The sequence below is a fragment of the Brassica oleracea genome, chromosome C1 (genome assembly GCF_000695525.1).
Source record: "Brassica oleracea var. oleracea cultivar TO1000 chromosome C1, BOL, whole genome shotgun sequence".
Classification (NCBI taxonomy): domain Eukaryota; kingdom Viridiplantae; phylum Streptophyta; class Magnoliopsida; order Brassicales; family Brassicaceae; genus Brassica; species Brassica oleracea.
The window spans coordinates 6,675,224-6,691,144 of record NC_027748.1 but is presented as its reverse complement, the minus strand read 5'-3'; the positions used below and the strand labels follow the sequence as shown (position 1 = coordinate 6,691,144).

Here is a 15,921-nt window from a genome sequence, read left to right as displayed (position 1 = left end):
ATTCAAATATTCAAATCAAACCAATGTATATGTTAATTTTAGGTATTTTGACATATATTATACAAATTTATATGTAATATATTATTTTTTTTTATTGATTTTGAGAAATTTTAAGCATATAATGAATATTAATATTTTAAAAATAATTTTAAATGGGTTATCCGAACCCGCAAAGATCCGAACCGAACCCGAACCGAAATTTAGAAATACCCGAATGGGGCTGAAATCTTTAAACCTGAAAACCCGAAACCCGATTAGATCTGAACCGAACCCGAATGGGTATCCAAACGCCCACCCCTAGAAATAATTTTATGGAATAATGTAGTATTTGCTTGCAGTTTAATATTTAATTATGTATTTCTATTTATAATTTTATATTTTAGTGTAAGATTTTTTAATTAATATTTATGTAATATTTATATATATGTATTAATAGTTTATAAAAGTAATTTACATTAACTATGACAAATATAAAGACTATATCGTAAAATATAAATAATTTTGAAGTTTGGTTTGAAGTTTTAGTTTAGTGTAACTTCGGATATAGAGTTTTGGGAAGTTAAAAATAGATTTCAGATCTGTAAGCAATAGCCAAATCCAACGTAAGAAAATAAAGAGACAGGGCGGTGACCAATGTAAAATCAACTCCAATCCTTTCCGGTGAGCTTCTTCTTCTTCGTCTTCTTCTTCTTCCTCCCCCGTTGAACGGTAGTATGTTTGTTTTCTCGACTACGATGCCGAATCTAGCTCAAAGCTCAACCCTTTTTTTTTCAAATCGATCAGATTTTAACGATTCGTTTTTATTCATGTTGGTTTGAGTTTGAATCGAATCGAATCTAAGCTCAAAGTTCAATCCTTTTTTCTAATTTCTCTAAGACCAATCTGCTTTTCTTTTGTGTTGTTTCTAAATGTTTGATTCTGATTCATAAGCTTTAGACATAGATAGATCTCACTGAATTTCATATTGTTTCGACTGTAAGGAGAAGAGAGTTATAACAACAAGTTCATGGAGGAACACCACTGCTGCTTTTACTCCAAGATGCTCTCAAGATTTAGCATCAGTTCCTTCATGCTTAGTTTGGTGATTGTTCTAGTGGTCCGTGAACTATATGTTATGTACCAGTGTGGCAAACCCTTTCCCAAAGGAGATTCACGATCGTTTACTACTCTTATTGTTCTTGGTTCTGGTAAGAAACAGTCATTACTTATTTTGTCATATTCAGTTGATTAGATGAAAATGTTGTTATGTAGGGGGACACACGGCAGAGATGTTGAGTCTCCTCTCTGTTTTGCGCATGGACAGATTCACCCCCAGGTTTTACATCGCTGCAGCTACTGATAACATGAGTCTCCACAAAGCTCGTTCCTTTGAAGACTCTCTAGCTGACAAGGTATATATACATACGCTTTATGTATTTGGCAATATGCGGGCGATTTGTATCTTGTGTGGTTGATGATGCGTCAACCTGATTTGGCTATTTACGTTTGATGGTAGCCTGCTGTTAAGGAAGACTCCTTACAGTTTACGCAAATTTACCGGAGCCGAGAAGTTGGTCAGTCTTATGTGACTTCTGTTTGGACTACCATTCTTGCCACTGTTCACGCTCTCTGGCTAATGATCCGGATCAGACCCCAAGTGGTATAGCTTTTTTTAATCTCATTGTTTTCTTATTATCTTTAAGGCTTCATAAAACTAAATGTGGTTGAAAGTTTTTCAGATTCTTTGTAATGGTCCTGGGACATGTATTCCTCTCTGTGTGATCGCTTTCTTGTTCAAGGTATACACACCTTCTGATATCTATCACTCTTCTTTTTTTGGATGACCTTTAATGGCAAAAATAAAACAGACTGTAATCACAGTTTCTCTATTATATGTAGAAAGTTTCATCAAGTGCTTGTATCTTTATTTGGTTGGTCGCAGGTGGTGGGAATCAGATGGTCATCGATCTTTTATGTTGAGAGTGTAGCAAGAGTTAAGAAGCTCTCGTTAAGTGGATTGCTGCTTTACAGGTTAAGGCTAGCTGATCAGTTCTTTGTTCAATGGCCACAACTGCAAAACAAGTATCCTCGGGCTCACTATGTTGGTTGCCTGATGTAAGCTTTGATTTTGGGAACTATTCTCATTACATAAATTGCATTACAACAACTTAGAATAGCTACAAAGTTTACACCCTATCTTTCACTACAGTGTTGAAATACATTTTTCGTAATGCTACTCATCTTTGGTTGCTCTGAACGCAAGTATAATCAATGAAGTTTTGTAATCAGCTTGCTGACGTCTCTATCTTTTGCACATTTGGTCCTTCTGCTTCTGTTGTGTCAGAGGATTCTACTCTTTGGATTCCAACACTTCTCTTCAAGTTTTTGTCATCAAGATAGTGTTGGTAGACATAGGACATGAAACCCCAAATAGCCAAGATCATAGAAATCACCTTTAACCCATTCATTTTATCATGAAAAATGATGACAGCCATAATAGGAACCACAGGCAGCCCCAATACGCTTATCGCATTTGAGAACAGAGAGGAAAGCTCAAAGATCAGTCCCGTGCCGCCGATGTTGAATACTTGCCAGGTAATAGCTGTCCACACCAGGTTCATAACGTAAGACACCTTCCCAAGCTTATAGTTGTCCATCTCACTGCTTAGAGTTTTCCACTCGCTGCTAGCGAAAAGCCCCACCAAACTAACACAGCTGGCCACTAGACTCATGTAGATGATCATATCCATAACTTCTGTGAAAGTCTGCCTCTTTAGTACTCTACGGAAGGCTAGCTGTTGTAAGGATAAGACTAGACCAAACCCAGCAGAAGCACCGATAGTGCATAAGAAGCTTGTGACATACTGTGCTTTTGTAACTTTCTGAGAGTTTGAATCCTCGTTGTTGAAGGCGAGGAGGGTGGAGGATATAGTTAGGAGCAAAAGAGAGTTCAAAATGATGGGAGTGAGCTTCTGTGAGTTGAGGAAATAAGAGAAGAAAGCGTTGAAGGCTAGCTGAGATGCACAGATGAGTGAATAGGTTGAAACAGGTAGGTAAAGCAGTCCAATGGAGTATAGATAGCAATCTGCTCCTACAAGAACTCCAAGAACTAGGTAAACCAATACACGGTTCTTAAGTGAGGCTGCTTTGCCATCATCTCTATGAGTTGTTGTTGTATGTGTTTTGATTGACAAGAGATAATATGGAAGCAGAACAGGAAAGCCTACGAGTTGAACAACCGTTGCTAGCCACTTGCTGTTTCCTCCGTTGTCATAGTAGATTCTTCCCAGAATTGTAGCAACTGATTGGCCTGAGATGACAAAGAATGTATAGACCGCCACCCGGAGGCACCGTTTGTATGTGTTTGAGTGAGTTACTCCTGTTTGGTTTCTTTCTTCTTGCACTGTTGTGTTTGGTTCTTTTCCCTGCTGAACTGGTAAGTTAGGGAAGACAACACCAAAAATTAGCTTACAGTTTTATGTATTTCAAACAATAAGATAACATAATCATCTTTTTCTTTCATTTGTGAAGATGAAAGACGAGTAAGATACTCACCGATGACTTGTAGTTCTTGATCACCATTCATGGTGGATGGTAGTTTATACCTCCTTGGAGATGGACAAGGAGGAGGTTCTGAACAAATTATAAGTATAAGGTAATGATCTTACTATCAAGGTCTCTTGGTTGCTAATATGCTACCAAATGATAGCCATATATATAGATTCAGGGACTAGGAATCGGTCACCGGTTAAGTTGCCCCCACAATGAGTAAATGCAACAGCTATAAATATCTCTTATCGTGACAAGAATCTAATTTTTTAGGATGCCACTATTGTTGACCAAGAGATAAGTTAAAGTCAAGGAGGAATATAATGTGTAGCCAATATTCATTCAGAAAGTTTTTCTTTTGCCGGTTTAGTGGAGAAACATCAACATTACGCAAACACAACATGCAAAACTTACACGCATAGACACACAAGTTGTGTGGTCATTTCAGGTTGAATATATTCAAAACTTCTTTTGTTCCGTGTGAGTGCTTGTCCTGCCCATTTACGTCCAAGCCCGTTTAATTTTTGTGTCCATATAAAGCCCATTTACTTAACAATATTAAATGGGCTTACTCGGGTTTGTCCATATATGTTCATTTAATAAACGGGTTTTGATAAAAATAACTGGACAACCCGTTTAGCCCGTTTAATTTTTTTCTCCGCTCTAAGCTACGTAGTTTCTGGCGTTAACATCTTTATTTGCCGTCGTTCTTCACCTCCGTGGCTCCTTGCCTCCTTCCAAAATACCAAACTGCTCCAAATGAGTTTCTGATTGGAATCGGGAAGCTTCTAGGGTTTCGATTTGTCTTTTGGCGTTCATCTCGTGTCTTCTACTTCTTCTTCTTCACTCTCTCTTCCTCGCATCTTTGATACAGTCAAGGTTCGTTTTAAGAAAAAAAAATTATTACTGAAATTGCTGTTTCAGACTGATTTCGTGACTGTTCTTTCAATTAATTTGTGGGTTTGTTTAAAAATGGGTCCTTGCTTTGTCTTTACATCGAGTTAAGAACTTATGGGTTTTTAGATCATGCCCGCTTGTAGTTTGTTGTTTTGCTGGGTCAGTGACATTGAAAAAGCTTATATTTATCTTCTGGAGATGCATTTTCAAATTGGGGATAAGAAAAGGAATGATCTTTCTTTTGTGTTCTGTAATTTTATTTTTTTCATCATTGGCATATTTTCATCTTTGGTGAAGTTCTGAGTTTATGTTTTAACTCCTATACTCATTTTAAATGTTTTACAGGTCACCTAGCCTCTTCTTCAAGACATTTTTACAACCACCAGCCCTGTTGAAAGCAGTAAACTCATCAGAAAGGATAAGGTAGACAGATAGTAAATTCATCAGTAAACTCATCTTTCTGATTTTTTTTCCAAGAGTTGCATTTTTTGTTTGTTGAACATGATGTCGTTGCTTGTGTTTTAATTCGTTTCCATTTTGGTTTTTTTGTCTCTCTTGTCATACTGCGATCAAGTTTCAATTCTTTGTTACAAGTTGTTGATTTTTGTGACTTACAAGTTACAACAAAGTCACGCATGTATGTGTATATCGTTAGAATCATAAAGAAAAATAATTTTCCATTACTAAAGTGTATGAGTCTGTATGTCTTAAGCCAATTTTATATCACTAACTTGTGATGGTGTTGCTGTCTGTTGTTGCTAATAATTAAATACTAGATTTTGACCCGCACACCCTAACTTATATATATATATATATGATTCTGTTTTAGCTTTGTTGAAGAACGTTGCTCTTAGCTTTATTTAGATTGTAAAAGAACATTCACAATTATCTCGTGAGATCCGTTTAAAATTTCTTCTTCTTACTAAAAAAGACTTTGATTTTGGTGCAAGTAATTAGCTATTTTTAGGCATGTCCCTATGTGATTCTGCTAACTAAAGAGTTCCATAACATAATTTGTGTGTTTCACACTGTTAAAACTGTTTTTAGGATTAAAATGACTTCAGTTTACTATCATTTGTCTCTGATCTTGGGTCGATTAATTTTGATGTTGTTTTGTTTGATTAGTTGGGTGATCATTGCATCCAAGTTCACTGATAAGAGCAGAAGGCAACATATAAGAAACTGTGGTTAAACTCTATTTAAGATCATCGTTTCTGGGTTTTAGTTTATCCAATAATGGGTTCTAATTTTCGAAATGGTATATATACTTAAACTCTGATTTCAAGAGAGAGGTTGGTTCCCTGAAGAAAATACACTTTTGTGTGAGGTTAGACATTTTTTTATTACATAAATGAAGAGATTATAAAGTTTTCTTTTGTGTGTGTTTGGTTTTATAGACACAAAGATTGTTAAAGAACATATTGAATGAGATAGAAAAAGGGGTCTCATGTAACCTAGCGAATTTTTTTTTGTAATGGTGAACGGAGTGCTAAAACTAAGAAGAAGATGGTAAAATCTGTTTGCCTAACAAACAAAAGTGTTTTTTTTTATTGCGTGTTGCAAATAAAATAGAAGGTAAGAGATGTATATATATAAGGACGATGGTGTGTTTAGTGAGCTAATTAATTTCATATTTAATAATTAGATTTTTCATTGATTGTAGGGATTCTATACCTTGGAATCTTTTTATTAAGTTAGTAACTGAGTGTATCACGTAAAATATATATGCTAGATTTTAGCTGTAAATATGTAAAGTAGTTAATATGGCAGAGATTTCTGTAAACAATCTATAATATTTTAAAATATTTTTATTGTTATGAAAAGCCCAAAATATATGTGGCTGCTAGGTACAAATATTGAGTTTTTATATACTCGTTTGGGGATATCTGTTTTTATTCGATTATCAACATAGTTAAATTTAGATTTTCATAACGAATTTAGATAGAAATCTCGGTATACAAATTGTTTTTTAATGGTTAGTACATACCATTATTTTTAATTGTACACCAAGTTTGTTTTGAAAACAATTTTTTTTTAAATTTATAAACCGGTTTGATCATATAAAAGGTGTAAAGTACAATAATAATTTGTTTGCAATTACTAAACCAATTACTCCGTAAGCCACCAAATTGATACTATACTCCATAGGCAACATTTTAACAATTAAATTGCAATTACTAAAGATTGTTGCAATTATGAAATGAATTTCATAGAAAGATTAAACCAATTAATCTGCACGCCACAAAATGGATATTATAATCCCAGGCCTTAGATTTATTTTAAGAAACTTCATAGTGCGATATATATATATGATATGAGCACTATCAATAATCAAATGTTCAGAGTTAAATAAGGAGTCATAGTTTCGATAAATAAGAACCAAGTCCAACGAATATAATGTCACATGGTTAGTGTAAAACATAATATTAGGAATTAATGAGTTAGAGAAAATGTAAAACTACTGTGTTTTGATCAATGGCATATAATTGTAATTACTGAGAAAAAATCAGAGTCATTTTCTATTTGTACTCATGTTTTAATAGATTAGATGTTTGGCTTCGTGATACAAATGTCCTATTATTCGTTTGTTTATTTAGCTTGTATTTTAGTTGACAGGTTTCGCAAAAGAGAGAAATAGGTTAAGTTAATTACAAATAGATCACGTTCATTTTTTTTAAAGTAAATGAGCTCAAAACGGGCTTGAAATGGGTTTAATATTAAACGAGCTTCACATAAACGAGCTCTAAATAGATTTGGTTTAAACGGGTTTTAAATGGACATCATTAAATGGGTTTGGACATAAACGGGCTTGGACGTAAATGGGCAGGATAGGCCCGTTTTAACATCCCTACGTGTGACCATCTTTCCCTTATGATGAGACATGTGGTTTAGGAACACATACTTTTCACATTCAGGCTTGTGTATCTTCCTCCACATACTTCAACTACTTTTCGTCTAGGTAATGCTGATAGACAAATGAGAGGAATCCCCATATAGCTAAAAGCCTAAAACGATGGAGAATTTCTTCGACGCATCTATTTTATCATGGAAAACTATCACTGCTACAACAGGAACTATAGGCAACCCCACAGCAGTTACGGTATTGGAGAACACAGAAGATGACTCAAAGATCAATCCCACAGCACCAATAGTGTAGACTTGCGAGGAAACAGCAGCTGAGGACAAAGTCATAACGTATGACACCTTCCCGAGTCTGTAGTTTCGCATCTCTCTTTTCAAAAGTTTCCACTCCCCACTAGCGAAAAGCCCTATCAGAACCAAAACAGGGAAGCCTATGCGTTGCTAAGAGGCCAAGACATGTGTAATGCGAATCCAAGAGTGATGTAGGAAGAGAACTTTGTGAAACTTGGATCTGTTTTTTCTGTTTCTTTGTTTCGTGAAAAGAGTTTGTATAGAAACAAAAACAGGGAAGCCTATGCGTTGGAGAACTGTTACCATCCATGTGCTCTTTCCACCGTTTTCATTTTACAATCTCCCCAGGATTGTAGAAAGTGCTTGGCAGGCGAGGACAAGGAATACATAAATGGAGATTCTGAGCCACTTCTTGTAGTTCTTGGTTTGAGGTACCGAGGATGAGTCATTTACCTCATGGTCTATTAGGTTTGCTTCTAAGTTCTGGTCACCTGAAACATCATAAAGAACGTTCTAAAGAAATAAAAGCCAAATGATTTAACATGTTTTCAGATGCATTTATAAAGGAATCTACAATATTAGATGCTTTTTTATGCTTACCATTGATATAGAGTTCTTGAGATCTTTCCATGACAATTCTTAAGAACAAAACTTTTTGCTTAGCGTTGACTTTCAATTTTCTTGCAACCCTTAATGGTAAGGTTGTTAATATAGGCTACCCGTTCGGGTTCGGGTCGGGTATTTCGGATTTTCGGGTATTTCGGTATAGAGGTGTAGAACCCGTTCGGGTATTTCTGTACTTCGGGTCGGGTTCAGGTATTTTTAGTTCGGATTCAGTTATTTCGGATCGGGTTCGGATATTTAGATTTTCAAAAAAAAATTAAAATTTTCATTTCTCAAGTTTTTTGTATTTAAAAATATAAATTTCAGTTAACTAATTTTTTATTTTTAATAGATTGAATGGTTAATAGATTTGGACATAACATTTTAAAACTAAAAAGACATTAATTTAGTTATTTTTTTAAATTTTGGATGTAACTTTTTGTTAATTTTTGAAATAAAAAACTTTACATGCATTTTAAGTGAATAGCAAATCATTTTAAGTGTATCGGGTAAAGTGCCCACCCATATATATATATATATATATATATATATATATATATATATATATATATATATATATATATATATATATGTAACCGTTTAATTTAGACGCAACTGGCTATAACTTACAAAAGCTTTGCGAAGTTCTTGGATCTTTGTCTAAGCCTATATATGACTGTTGTCTTGATAAGCATAAGAAGCTAAGCCCAAATGGCCAAAATAATCAACTCAGTGAGTGTAAGTGTTCTGGTAACATAAGAGAAGAGCGATACTAACTTCAATAATCAAAAAGTTTCTTCCAAGTGGGTATGACTTCTTTGTTTATACCTCAGGTAGTAAAGGTCGTTTATCTTCAGACCATCTTTGGAATCAATCTCTCCGCTCTCTTTTCGTGAAAATTGAATGTGGGTTTGGTTGCATTTTATATACAAATAGATTCATATTTAGCCAAACAGATTTTTTTTTTTTGGGTCAAATAGTGGTATCATTTATTCTAGGAGCCTTGTTACATCCCACAACGGGTTTAGTTATTAAAATTTATAAAACCTTAGCTCTTGGATCTCGGTCTAGTCTTGAATGTTGTTACTCTTCTCTTCTTGTGTTTCTTTTTCTTCCTCTTCAGCTTGAGGAATCTCTTTCTCATCTTCTTGTTTTGGATCATCAACATAATGCTGGTAAGCATAAGAAACAAACCCCCATATGGCCAAAAACATTGCAATCAACTTGATTCCACTCATCTCATCTCGGAAGAAGACAACCGCAAGAACAGGAACAACAGGTAAACAAAGAGTGCTTATAACGTTTGAGAAAAGCGACGAAACTTCAAGAATCAAACCCACACTACCAATCCAACAAGCTTGCCAAGATATCATTGCACCAATATTGATGAAAATATAAGAGTTTTCTCCAAGCGTAAACTCTTTCATCTCTGTCCTCAGCATTTTCCACCCACCACTTACAAAGAGTCCAACCACAACTGCACAAGTAGCTACGAAAGACTGATATGTGACCATGTCCAAAATAGCCTTGAATGTGTATTTCTTCAGAATCTTTTCGAACGCATAATCTGTTAAAGAAAGCACTAGAGAATAACCAGCTGAGCTACCGATGGCGCAGATGTATCCAATCACATAACTGTATTTGGATGATGAGTTTGAAGTAGAAGATTCAGGCTCAGGTTGGATGACAAGAAGTGTAGAAGATATGGTCAAGAGAACAAGTGAGTTGAGTATACAAGGTGTGAACTTCTGTGAGTTTAGGAAGTAAGAGAAGACAGCATTAAAAGCCAACTGAGACGCAGAGATCAAAGAGAATGTCGAGACAGGAAGGTAGAGTAAGCCAAAGGAATACAGGACACTGTGACCAGCAGCAAGCAAGCCAAGTCCAATGTAAACCAAAGCAAGTGTCAAGAAGGAAGTTGTTTTTTTATTGGTTAAGTTATTAGTTTTGGAAGACGACTCATGCTTTATGTAATAATAGCAAGGAAGGGTTAAAGGAAACCCAACTAGCTGAACTAAGGTCTCGAGCCATATACTGTTGCCACCTTTGTCGTAGTAAAGTCTACCTAAGAGAGTGGCTATTGTTTCTCCAGCTAAGAGGAGAATGACGTAGAGAGACACTCTTAACCTCCATGAGTAGTTGTGACTCCTCTGTTCTGTTGAAGATTTCCTTTCAGGTTCTGATCAACACATGAAAACAGGACAATAACATAAGTAAAACAAGAACACACGAAACAGAACAAGTGGTTAAACTACTTACCGCCGTTGACATGAATATGCAGTTCTTGAGTTTCTGATTCTACTTCCATCTTAGCAACCAGGAGGGAGCAATATCTCAGGGAACAAACAAAGATGATGTGTCCTTAATTGCTTATATATAGGCAAATGCGTATGCAATCTTATTATTTACTCATATTAATATATTGGTTAGTAAAATAATTATTATATGGATAAAATTTGTTAGATGCACTCTTGACATGATGCATTTCCCCCCCCAATGATTTCGCATTCCATCTTTAACCTAACCAATTTTTTTACCTTTTCTTTTTTTTTTCTTTTTGAAACTAACCAATTTTTTTACCTAACAAGTATTTTCTTGTCATTTATCTTTTAGTTAGCCAAGAACTTTTTTTGAAAATGGAATCAGATTATCTAACAAAATTCTCCAACGGTATATGACCCATATGAATAAAACTTGTGACAAGAGGCCATAACAAAGCATAGAAGTTAAATAACAAGAAAATGTCCATGCGTGATGGTAATAAAAATTTGTGATATGGAGGTGGGCTTTGAGTCCCAATGTATTTAGCTATAACGTATCTACAAAAAGAAGAGACAGCTTCACTTCCTCTGTTGCTGGTCTGCTTTTCTCCACTCCCTCCACGAGAAGAAGAGAGATAAAGATAAACATTCTCTAAGTACACTTTCTTATATGGCATTCCTTTGCTACAACGCAGCTGCACCGCGACTCTTGAAGATGAAGTTCCTCTTATGTTCTTGAAGTATATCTCACTCAGCTTCACCTTAGATGGTTCCTACAAGAAGAAAATGAATCAGAACCGTGCTCTTGGAGCCATTTCAGTAACAAATCTTAAGTAAAACATTCAATGCCACTCAGATCAAGGCGGTTTGTTCTTGCTACATTTACAAAAAGGGAGATTATGCTACATTTTATGATGATTATTTACCTGATACCATGACCTGGTCCACATTTGATACTTGTGATTGTAATCTGAAAATTTCCTTGTCCTATAGACACAATGTGAGTACCATCAGTGTTAGGACTATCAGAAGCACCAGTAATGTTGAGCCTTGTACGTGCCTTTGAAGTCTCTACATTCTACTAATGCTATGTGAAAGAACTTGCTGTTCACTGAGCTTATCCTTCTTACTATTGTTCTGTTCATCCCCACAAACTTCAAGCTCTGAGAATTAACACCAGAAAATCGATTAGTTTCTTTAAATTAAGTCAACTTTACGATCTTTTAAACGAGTTTCTTGAGTTCTCTCACTGCTGGAAGGAGTTTGCAGTTATTAAACCGCCAAGCTACGGCGCCTTGACGGTCAAATGTTCCACCTCCGGTTAGAGTTAAGCCGGTGTTCCGTACGTCTAAATCAATCCAACGACCACCTGATCTGTACCTTGACAGATCAGTTAATGCCTTGAGATGACTCTAATTCAGGTTACGTGTATAGCAAAAAAACTTTCACAACATAGAGCATTTTGACCCATTAATTACGCTAATGGACTTTAGCTCTATGCTAATAAAAGAAGGGAGGTGTTTTGTTCCATATTGTACACTCTTTCAAACATCATTCGAAAAGTAGTTTTAACAAAAAATTCACCTATCATCATTTCATTCTTAGAAGAAAAAAATAGCTTATCAAAAAATTTGACATAACTTGAAATTTATTACGACATATACACTTTAAATTACTTTTAGACATTAATTGAAAACTGATTGTTTACATATTTATTTATGTATTGTCACTACATTCATTCTAAAAACATTTATGATTTCATATTTATTAATGAATTTATGGTTTCAAATTTATTAATAAAATTATTATGTCAATTATAAAAATTTGACTTCTTACATAATAAGATAACATATAGATTTGGCTGCATATTTAATTAAGTTATACATATAATAATTATTAAAATTTTAAAATAATTTTATATAGTTGAAAGTGTAACATATTTTCCACATTAGTTCATGATTTAAAAAATAGAATAGAAAAGTTTGGTATATACAGTATATACTTTTGTTAAAATTAATTGTACAGATTTATTTGTTTCTATGTCAGATGTTGCATCTATATGCAAATGCTTAAATATTATTCGTTTGGACACCATTTTATATGTATCTAAATAATGTATATGGATGCAAAATCCATAACATTTAAAAATTAGATATTTCATATGAAAAAAATGTAGAGTTTGAATGCAAAATTTTAATCTCAGAATCCAAAATATTTAAATAACATCTATACAAATATAAAAGTAACTAGGTTTATGTTAATTATTTTTATTATTTGATATAAGTTGTAAAATCATATTTTTCTGTTAAACCCGTAAAATCAAGTTTTTTGCCAAAATTGAAAACTTATTTTTTCGTCAAAACCATAAAATCAAGTTTTTATCCAAAAATACAAAATCATGTTTTCACGTCAAAACCATAAAATTAAGTTTTTCTCGTCAAAACTACAAAATCGAGTTTTTTTTGCCAAAACTATAAAATCAATTTTTTTTTGTCAAAATAGTAAATTCAAGTTATTGCCCAAAACCGTGACTTTTTCACCAAACAGTAAAATCATATTTTCTTGTCAAGACGGAAAATCATGTTTTTCCACCATAACAAACAAAATTAGAGTTTCTCAACCAAACTGTCAAATTGGATTTTCTTGTCAAAATCACTAAAAAATATAAAATCATGTAATCCTTCTAAAATTATAAAATCAAATTATCCGCCAAACCACAAAACCATGTTTTCCACCAAATCACGAAAATGGGTTTTATCGTCAAAATCACAAAATAATGTTTTTTATCAAAACTGCAAAATTGTGTTTTATTTAAAAATGCCAAATCACATTTTCTCAACAAATCCGCAAAAATTACCCACCAAAACCTTAAGTTATAAAATGTAAGTTTTAATTAATTATTATTTAAAATTTTCTGAAAAATAGTCAAATATAATAATTAGTTTTGTGACAAATATAATTTTAATTTAATTTTAAAATATTATTCAAATACAATAATGAATTTATTATCAACAATATAAATTATGTCTTTCATTTTTTAACTAGTAACACTCAAATGCTATTATAAAATAAAAACCAAACAATTTAGCATTATGATGTTTGTTGTATGTAGTACAATACTAATTATAAAAACGAACATATTTGAATGCAACATTCATATGTTGTATTGATGATGCATCCAAATACAAAAAAAAAAAATATGGTCTAAGTATGTAACAAATGTAAAACTAAAAGAATGTTGATCAAAAGGTAAAAAAAATTTGATGGCAAAATATTCTAAATTTGCATAGATAATTAGTAATACATGGATAATTTTAATTGATATTAGATGGATTGATATATGGATTTTAGTCTTTTATATATTATTTAATATTATTTTTTGATGTGGAATTTTGTTACCGGTCATTTGTAACTTGCAAGTCGAAAACGGTTTTGATGTCTATACGATAATATTTTTATACGGTCCATCTAAAAGACATATTTGAACCATGCGATTCTCTGTAGATTAGTAATATTTAAATTCTCGATACGACTTGGCAGAACACGTTAAATTTTTTTATTTAGATCAAAAGCTTATTATTAATTTATTTGTTATATCAAAAATTCGTTAGTGGTTTGAAGGAGCGTTCTAGATGTTTTTGGTAACGATAACTTCTTAAAGGACTACTGAACTTTCGAGAGTAGAGAGAGAAAGTAGATCTAAGACTGAATCCGGCGAGCGGCCGACGCGGGAGCGTGCGTGCCGTCGCCGGAGCCCCTCGAACAACCGTAAAGATGTTGGCCATTCGCTTCTCTTTCGTTTCTTCTGTCCTCCGGCTTGTCTGAGCTCTGGTTCAGGTCTCATCTGCGGCGGATCTGCTTTTAGACTAAAGGTGCGGTCGTGTGGAGGTTAGGCGCGGTGAAGTTAGGCGTTTTGCCTTTTGATGTTTCGTTTCTGGGAGGTGGAGGCTCCTACAGCTCCGTCGCCGCCGGTCCTTGTCTCTGGGAGGTGGAGGCTTCTTCAGCTCTGCCGTCGTCGGTTTTGTCTCCGGGGAGTGAAGGCTCTCTCAGTCTTGCGTCGCCGGCTTTAGGTGTTTCAGTTCGTTGGATTGGTTTTGGATCCCGCTTGTGGCTTGTGTGTGGTTCTGGGTTCGTGGTTCACGGCTTTGTTTAGTCGGATGAACTCTCGATTGGATCGATGAAGCTCTCTGAAGTGAAGACAAAACGTAGAAGTGAAGAGATGGTTTCGATGGAGGCTTTCCGGTAATCTGAGCTCAAAGTTTGCGGTGGTGTAGCTCCGGCGACGTCTCGAAGTGGTGACGGTTAAGTTGAGGCGGAAACAACGCGTGTCGTCCTGATGGTGTTTTATCCTTACACGTGTCCGGCCTTCTTGACGTGTGGGCCTACCGAAGTCGTCCGGTTTCTTTTGTTTTGGGCCGCTTGCCATTTAACTTATTGTATTTGCCCCGTAGGGTTTTGGGCTTCTTGATGTTTGTTTTGTTGGGCTTCGGACCGTGTAGTTGGGTTTGATCATGTTTTATTAATATTAAAAAAACTTGGGGAAAAAAAAAGAAGGAGCGTTCTAGATTTGTATAGTTTTTTTTTGGACAACTGATTTGCATAGTGTACATAGATTCGTGTCACTATAATTGTCTAGGTGCTAGGCTCTAGGGGGTTTCGCAATTACGTGATTCTCCCGGAAGATCCTTTTATATATATTATACCCTAGGGATACTATATAGCTTTGCTTCTTATTCTAAAATTATGGCATCTTTTTGTTTTTGTTAGGTAAATTTGATGCTGACCCCGAAAAGAACAAAAATATCATTATCAAGACATTTGTTTGTATCATAAAGTTTAAATATATAACCAAACTTACTAAATAAATGTTTTAACTAATGTAGATATGTGATATGTCAAATGGATTTTCCTTATGATTCCAGATATGATTGGACTTGATATCATCATTTCTAAATCTATGCAGGCCAAATCATTCTCACTCAAAACATCTGTCAAGATTGATCATATGTAGAACATATATAGGATTTCCTTTTATGTTTGTTTATGTTAAACATATAAAACATATTTTAGTAACATACTTGATCTTTAGAGGGAAAATTACCAAATATGACTCACAACTTGATTTCAAATGCAAAAGTAAACCAACATTTGATTCAAATGCAAAAGTAACCTAAAAGGCTATTGAAATTACAACCAGCCCCTTGTGAACAAACAAAAAACCGATTTTTTTTACGTTTCTAACCCCCGTAAGTCGTCTGGACTAGTTCTACTTAGAAATAATTTAAAAATTTTGTAAAAAATATTTTGATAAGTGAAAAATTGAAATCATGTAATTAACATATGTTTTAAGAGATATAAATTAAGATATAACAAAAGTTAATTGTTTTCAACATAGATGAGTGAAAGTAGTGAGTCATAATATTCTTTGGTTTAGGTTTTGCCAACATATGTTGTAGTATTGTATGTGTTCTTAGGGTTA

At 34.2% G+C, this 15,921-nt stretch overlaps 3 protein-coding genes and 1 pseudogene across 5 annotated transcripts; 1 reads left to right on the top strand and 3 right to left on the bottom strand.

Annotated features, from left to right (window-relative positions):
* Positions 1–581: 581 nt before the first annotated feature.
* On the top strand, positions 582–2,264 carry LOC106321822 (UDP-N-acetylglucosamine transferase subunit ALG14 homolog). 3 transcript variants are annotated; one of them, XM_013760303.1, is made up of 6 exons: positions 582–660; positions 981–1,187; positions 1,252–1,391; positions 1,496–1,639; positions 1,719–1,778; positions 1,922–2,264. In XM_013760303.1, exons 2-6 carry the CDS (start codon positions 1,007–1,009, stop codon positions 2,096–2,098), a joined length of 702 nt encoding a protein of 233 aa, XP_013615757.1. In that variant the 5' UTR covers positions 582–660; positions 981–1,006; the 3' UTR covers positions 2,099–2,264. The 3 variants fall into 3 exon arrangements, with proteins under 3 accessions (XP_013615757.1, XP_013615945.1, XP_013616021.1); XM_013760491.1 differs by lacking the exon at positions 582–660 and adding an exon at positions 690–708; XM_013760567.1 differs by lacking the exon at positions 582–660 and adding an exon at positions 693–711.
* Positions 2,082–3,834, bottom strand: LOC106321001 (probable purine permease 10). The gene is made up of 2 exons (XM_013759596.1): positions 3,535–3,834; positions 2,082–3,412 (listed from the first exon to the last, which is right to left on the bottom strand). Exons 1-2 carry the CDS (start codon positions 3,563–3,565, stop codon positions 2,265–2,267), a joined length of 1,179 nt encoding a protein of 392 aa, XP_013615050.1. The 5' UTR covers positions 3,566–3,834; the 3' UTR covers positions 2,082–2,264.
* A 3,502-nt stretch (positions 3,835–7,336) lies between these two features.
* LOC106330148 lies at positions 7,337–8,209 on the bottom strand (annotated as a pseudogene).
* A 928-nt stretch (positions 8,210–9,137) lies between these two features.
* Positions 9,138–10,565, bottom strand: LOC106298277 (probable purine permease 6). The gene is made up of 2 exons (XM_013734382.1): positions 10,441–10,565; positions 9,138–10,360 (listed from the first exon to the last, which is right to left on the bottom strand). The coding sequence occupies exons 1-2, from the start codon at positions 10,487–10,489 to the stop codon at positions 9,249–9,251; spliced, it is 1,161 nt and encodes a 386-aa protein (XP_013589836.1). The 5' UTR covers positions 10,490–10,565; the 3' UTR covers positions 9,138–9,248.
* Between the last annotated feature and the right edge of the window lie 5,356 nt (positions 10,566–15,921).

Coding starts and splice junctions, on each gene's coding strand:
- LOC106321822 (XM_013760303.1), top strand. CDS start 1,007: ATGGAGGAACACCACTGCTGCTTTTACTCCAAGATGCTCTCAAGATTT. Junction 1,392..1,495: donor AAGACTCTCTAGCTGACAAG/GTATATATACAT, acceptor GTTTGATGGTAG/CCTGCTGTTAAGGAAGACTC. Junction 1,779..1,921: donor TGATCGCTTTCTTGTTCAAG/GTATACACACCT, acceptor GGTTGGTCGCAG/GTGGTGGGAATCAGATGGTC.
- LOC106321001 (XM_013759596.1), bottom strand. CDS start 3,565: ATGAATGGTGATCAAGAACTACAAGTCATCG. Junction 3,413..3,534: donor TCAAGAACTACAAGTCATCG/GTGAGTATCTTA, acceptor CTAACTTACCAG/TTCAGCAGGGAAAAGAACCA.
- LOC106298277 (XM_013734382.1), bottom strand. CDS start 10,489: ATGGAAGTAGAATCAGAAACTCAAGAACTGCATATTCATGTCAACGGC. Junction 10,361..10,440: donor GCATATTCATGTCAACGGCG/GTAAGTAGTTTA, acceptor TGTGTTGATCAG/AACCTGAAAGGAAATCTTCA.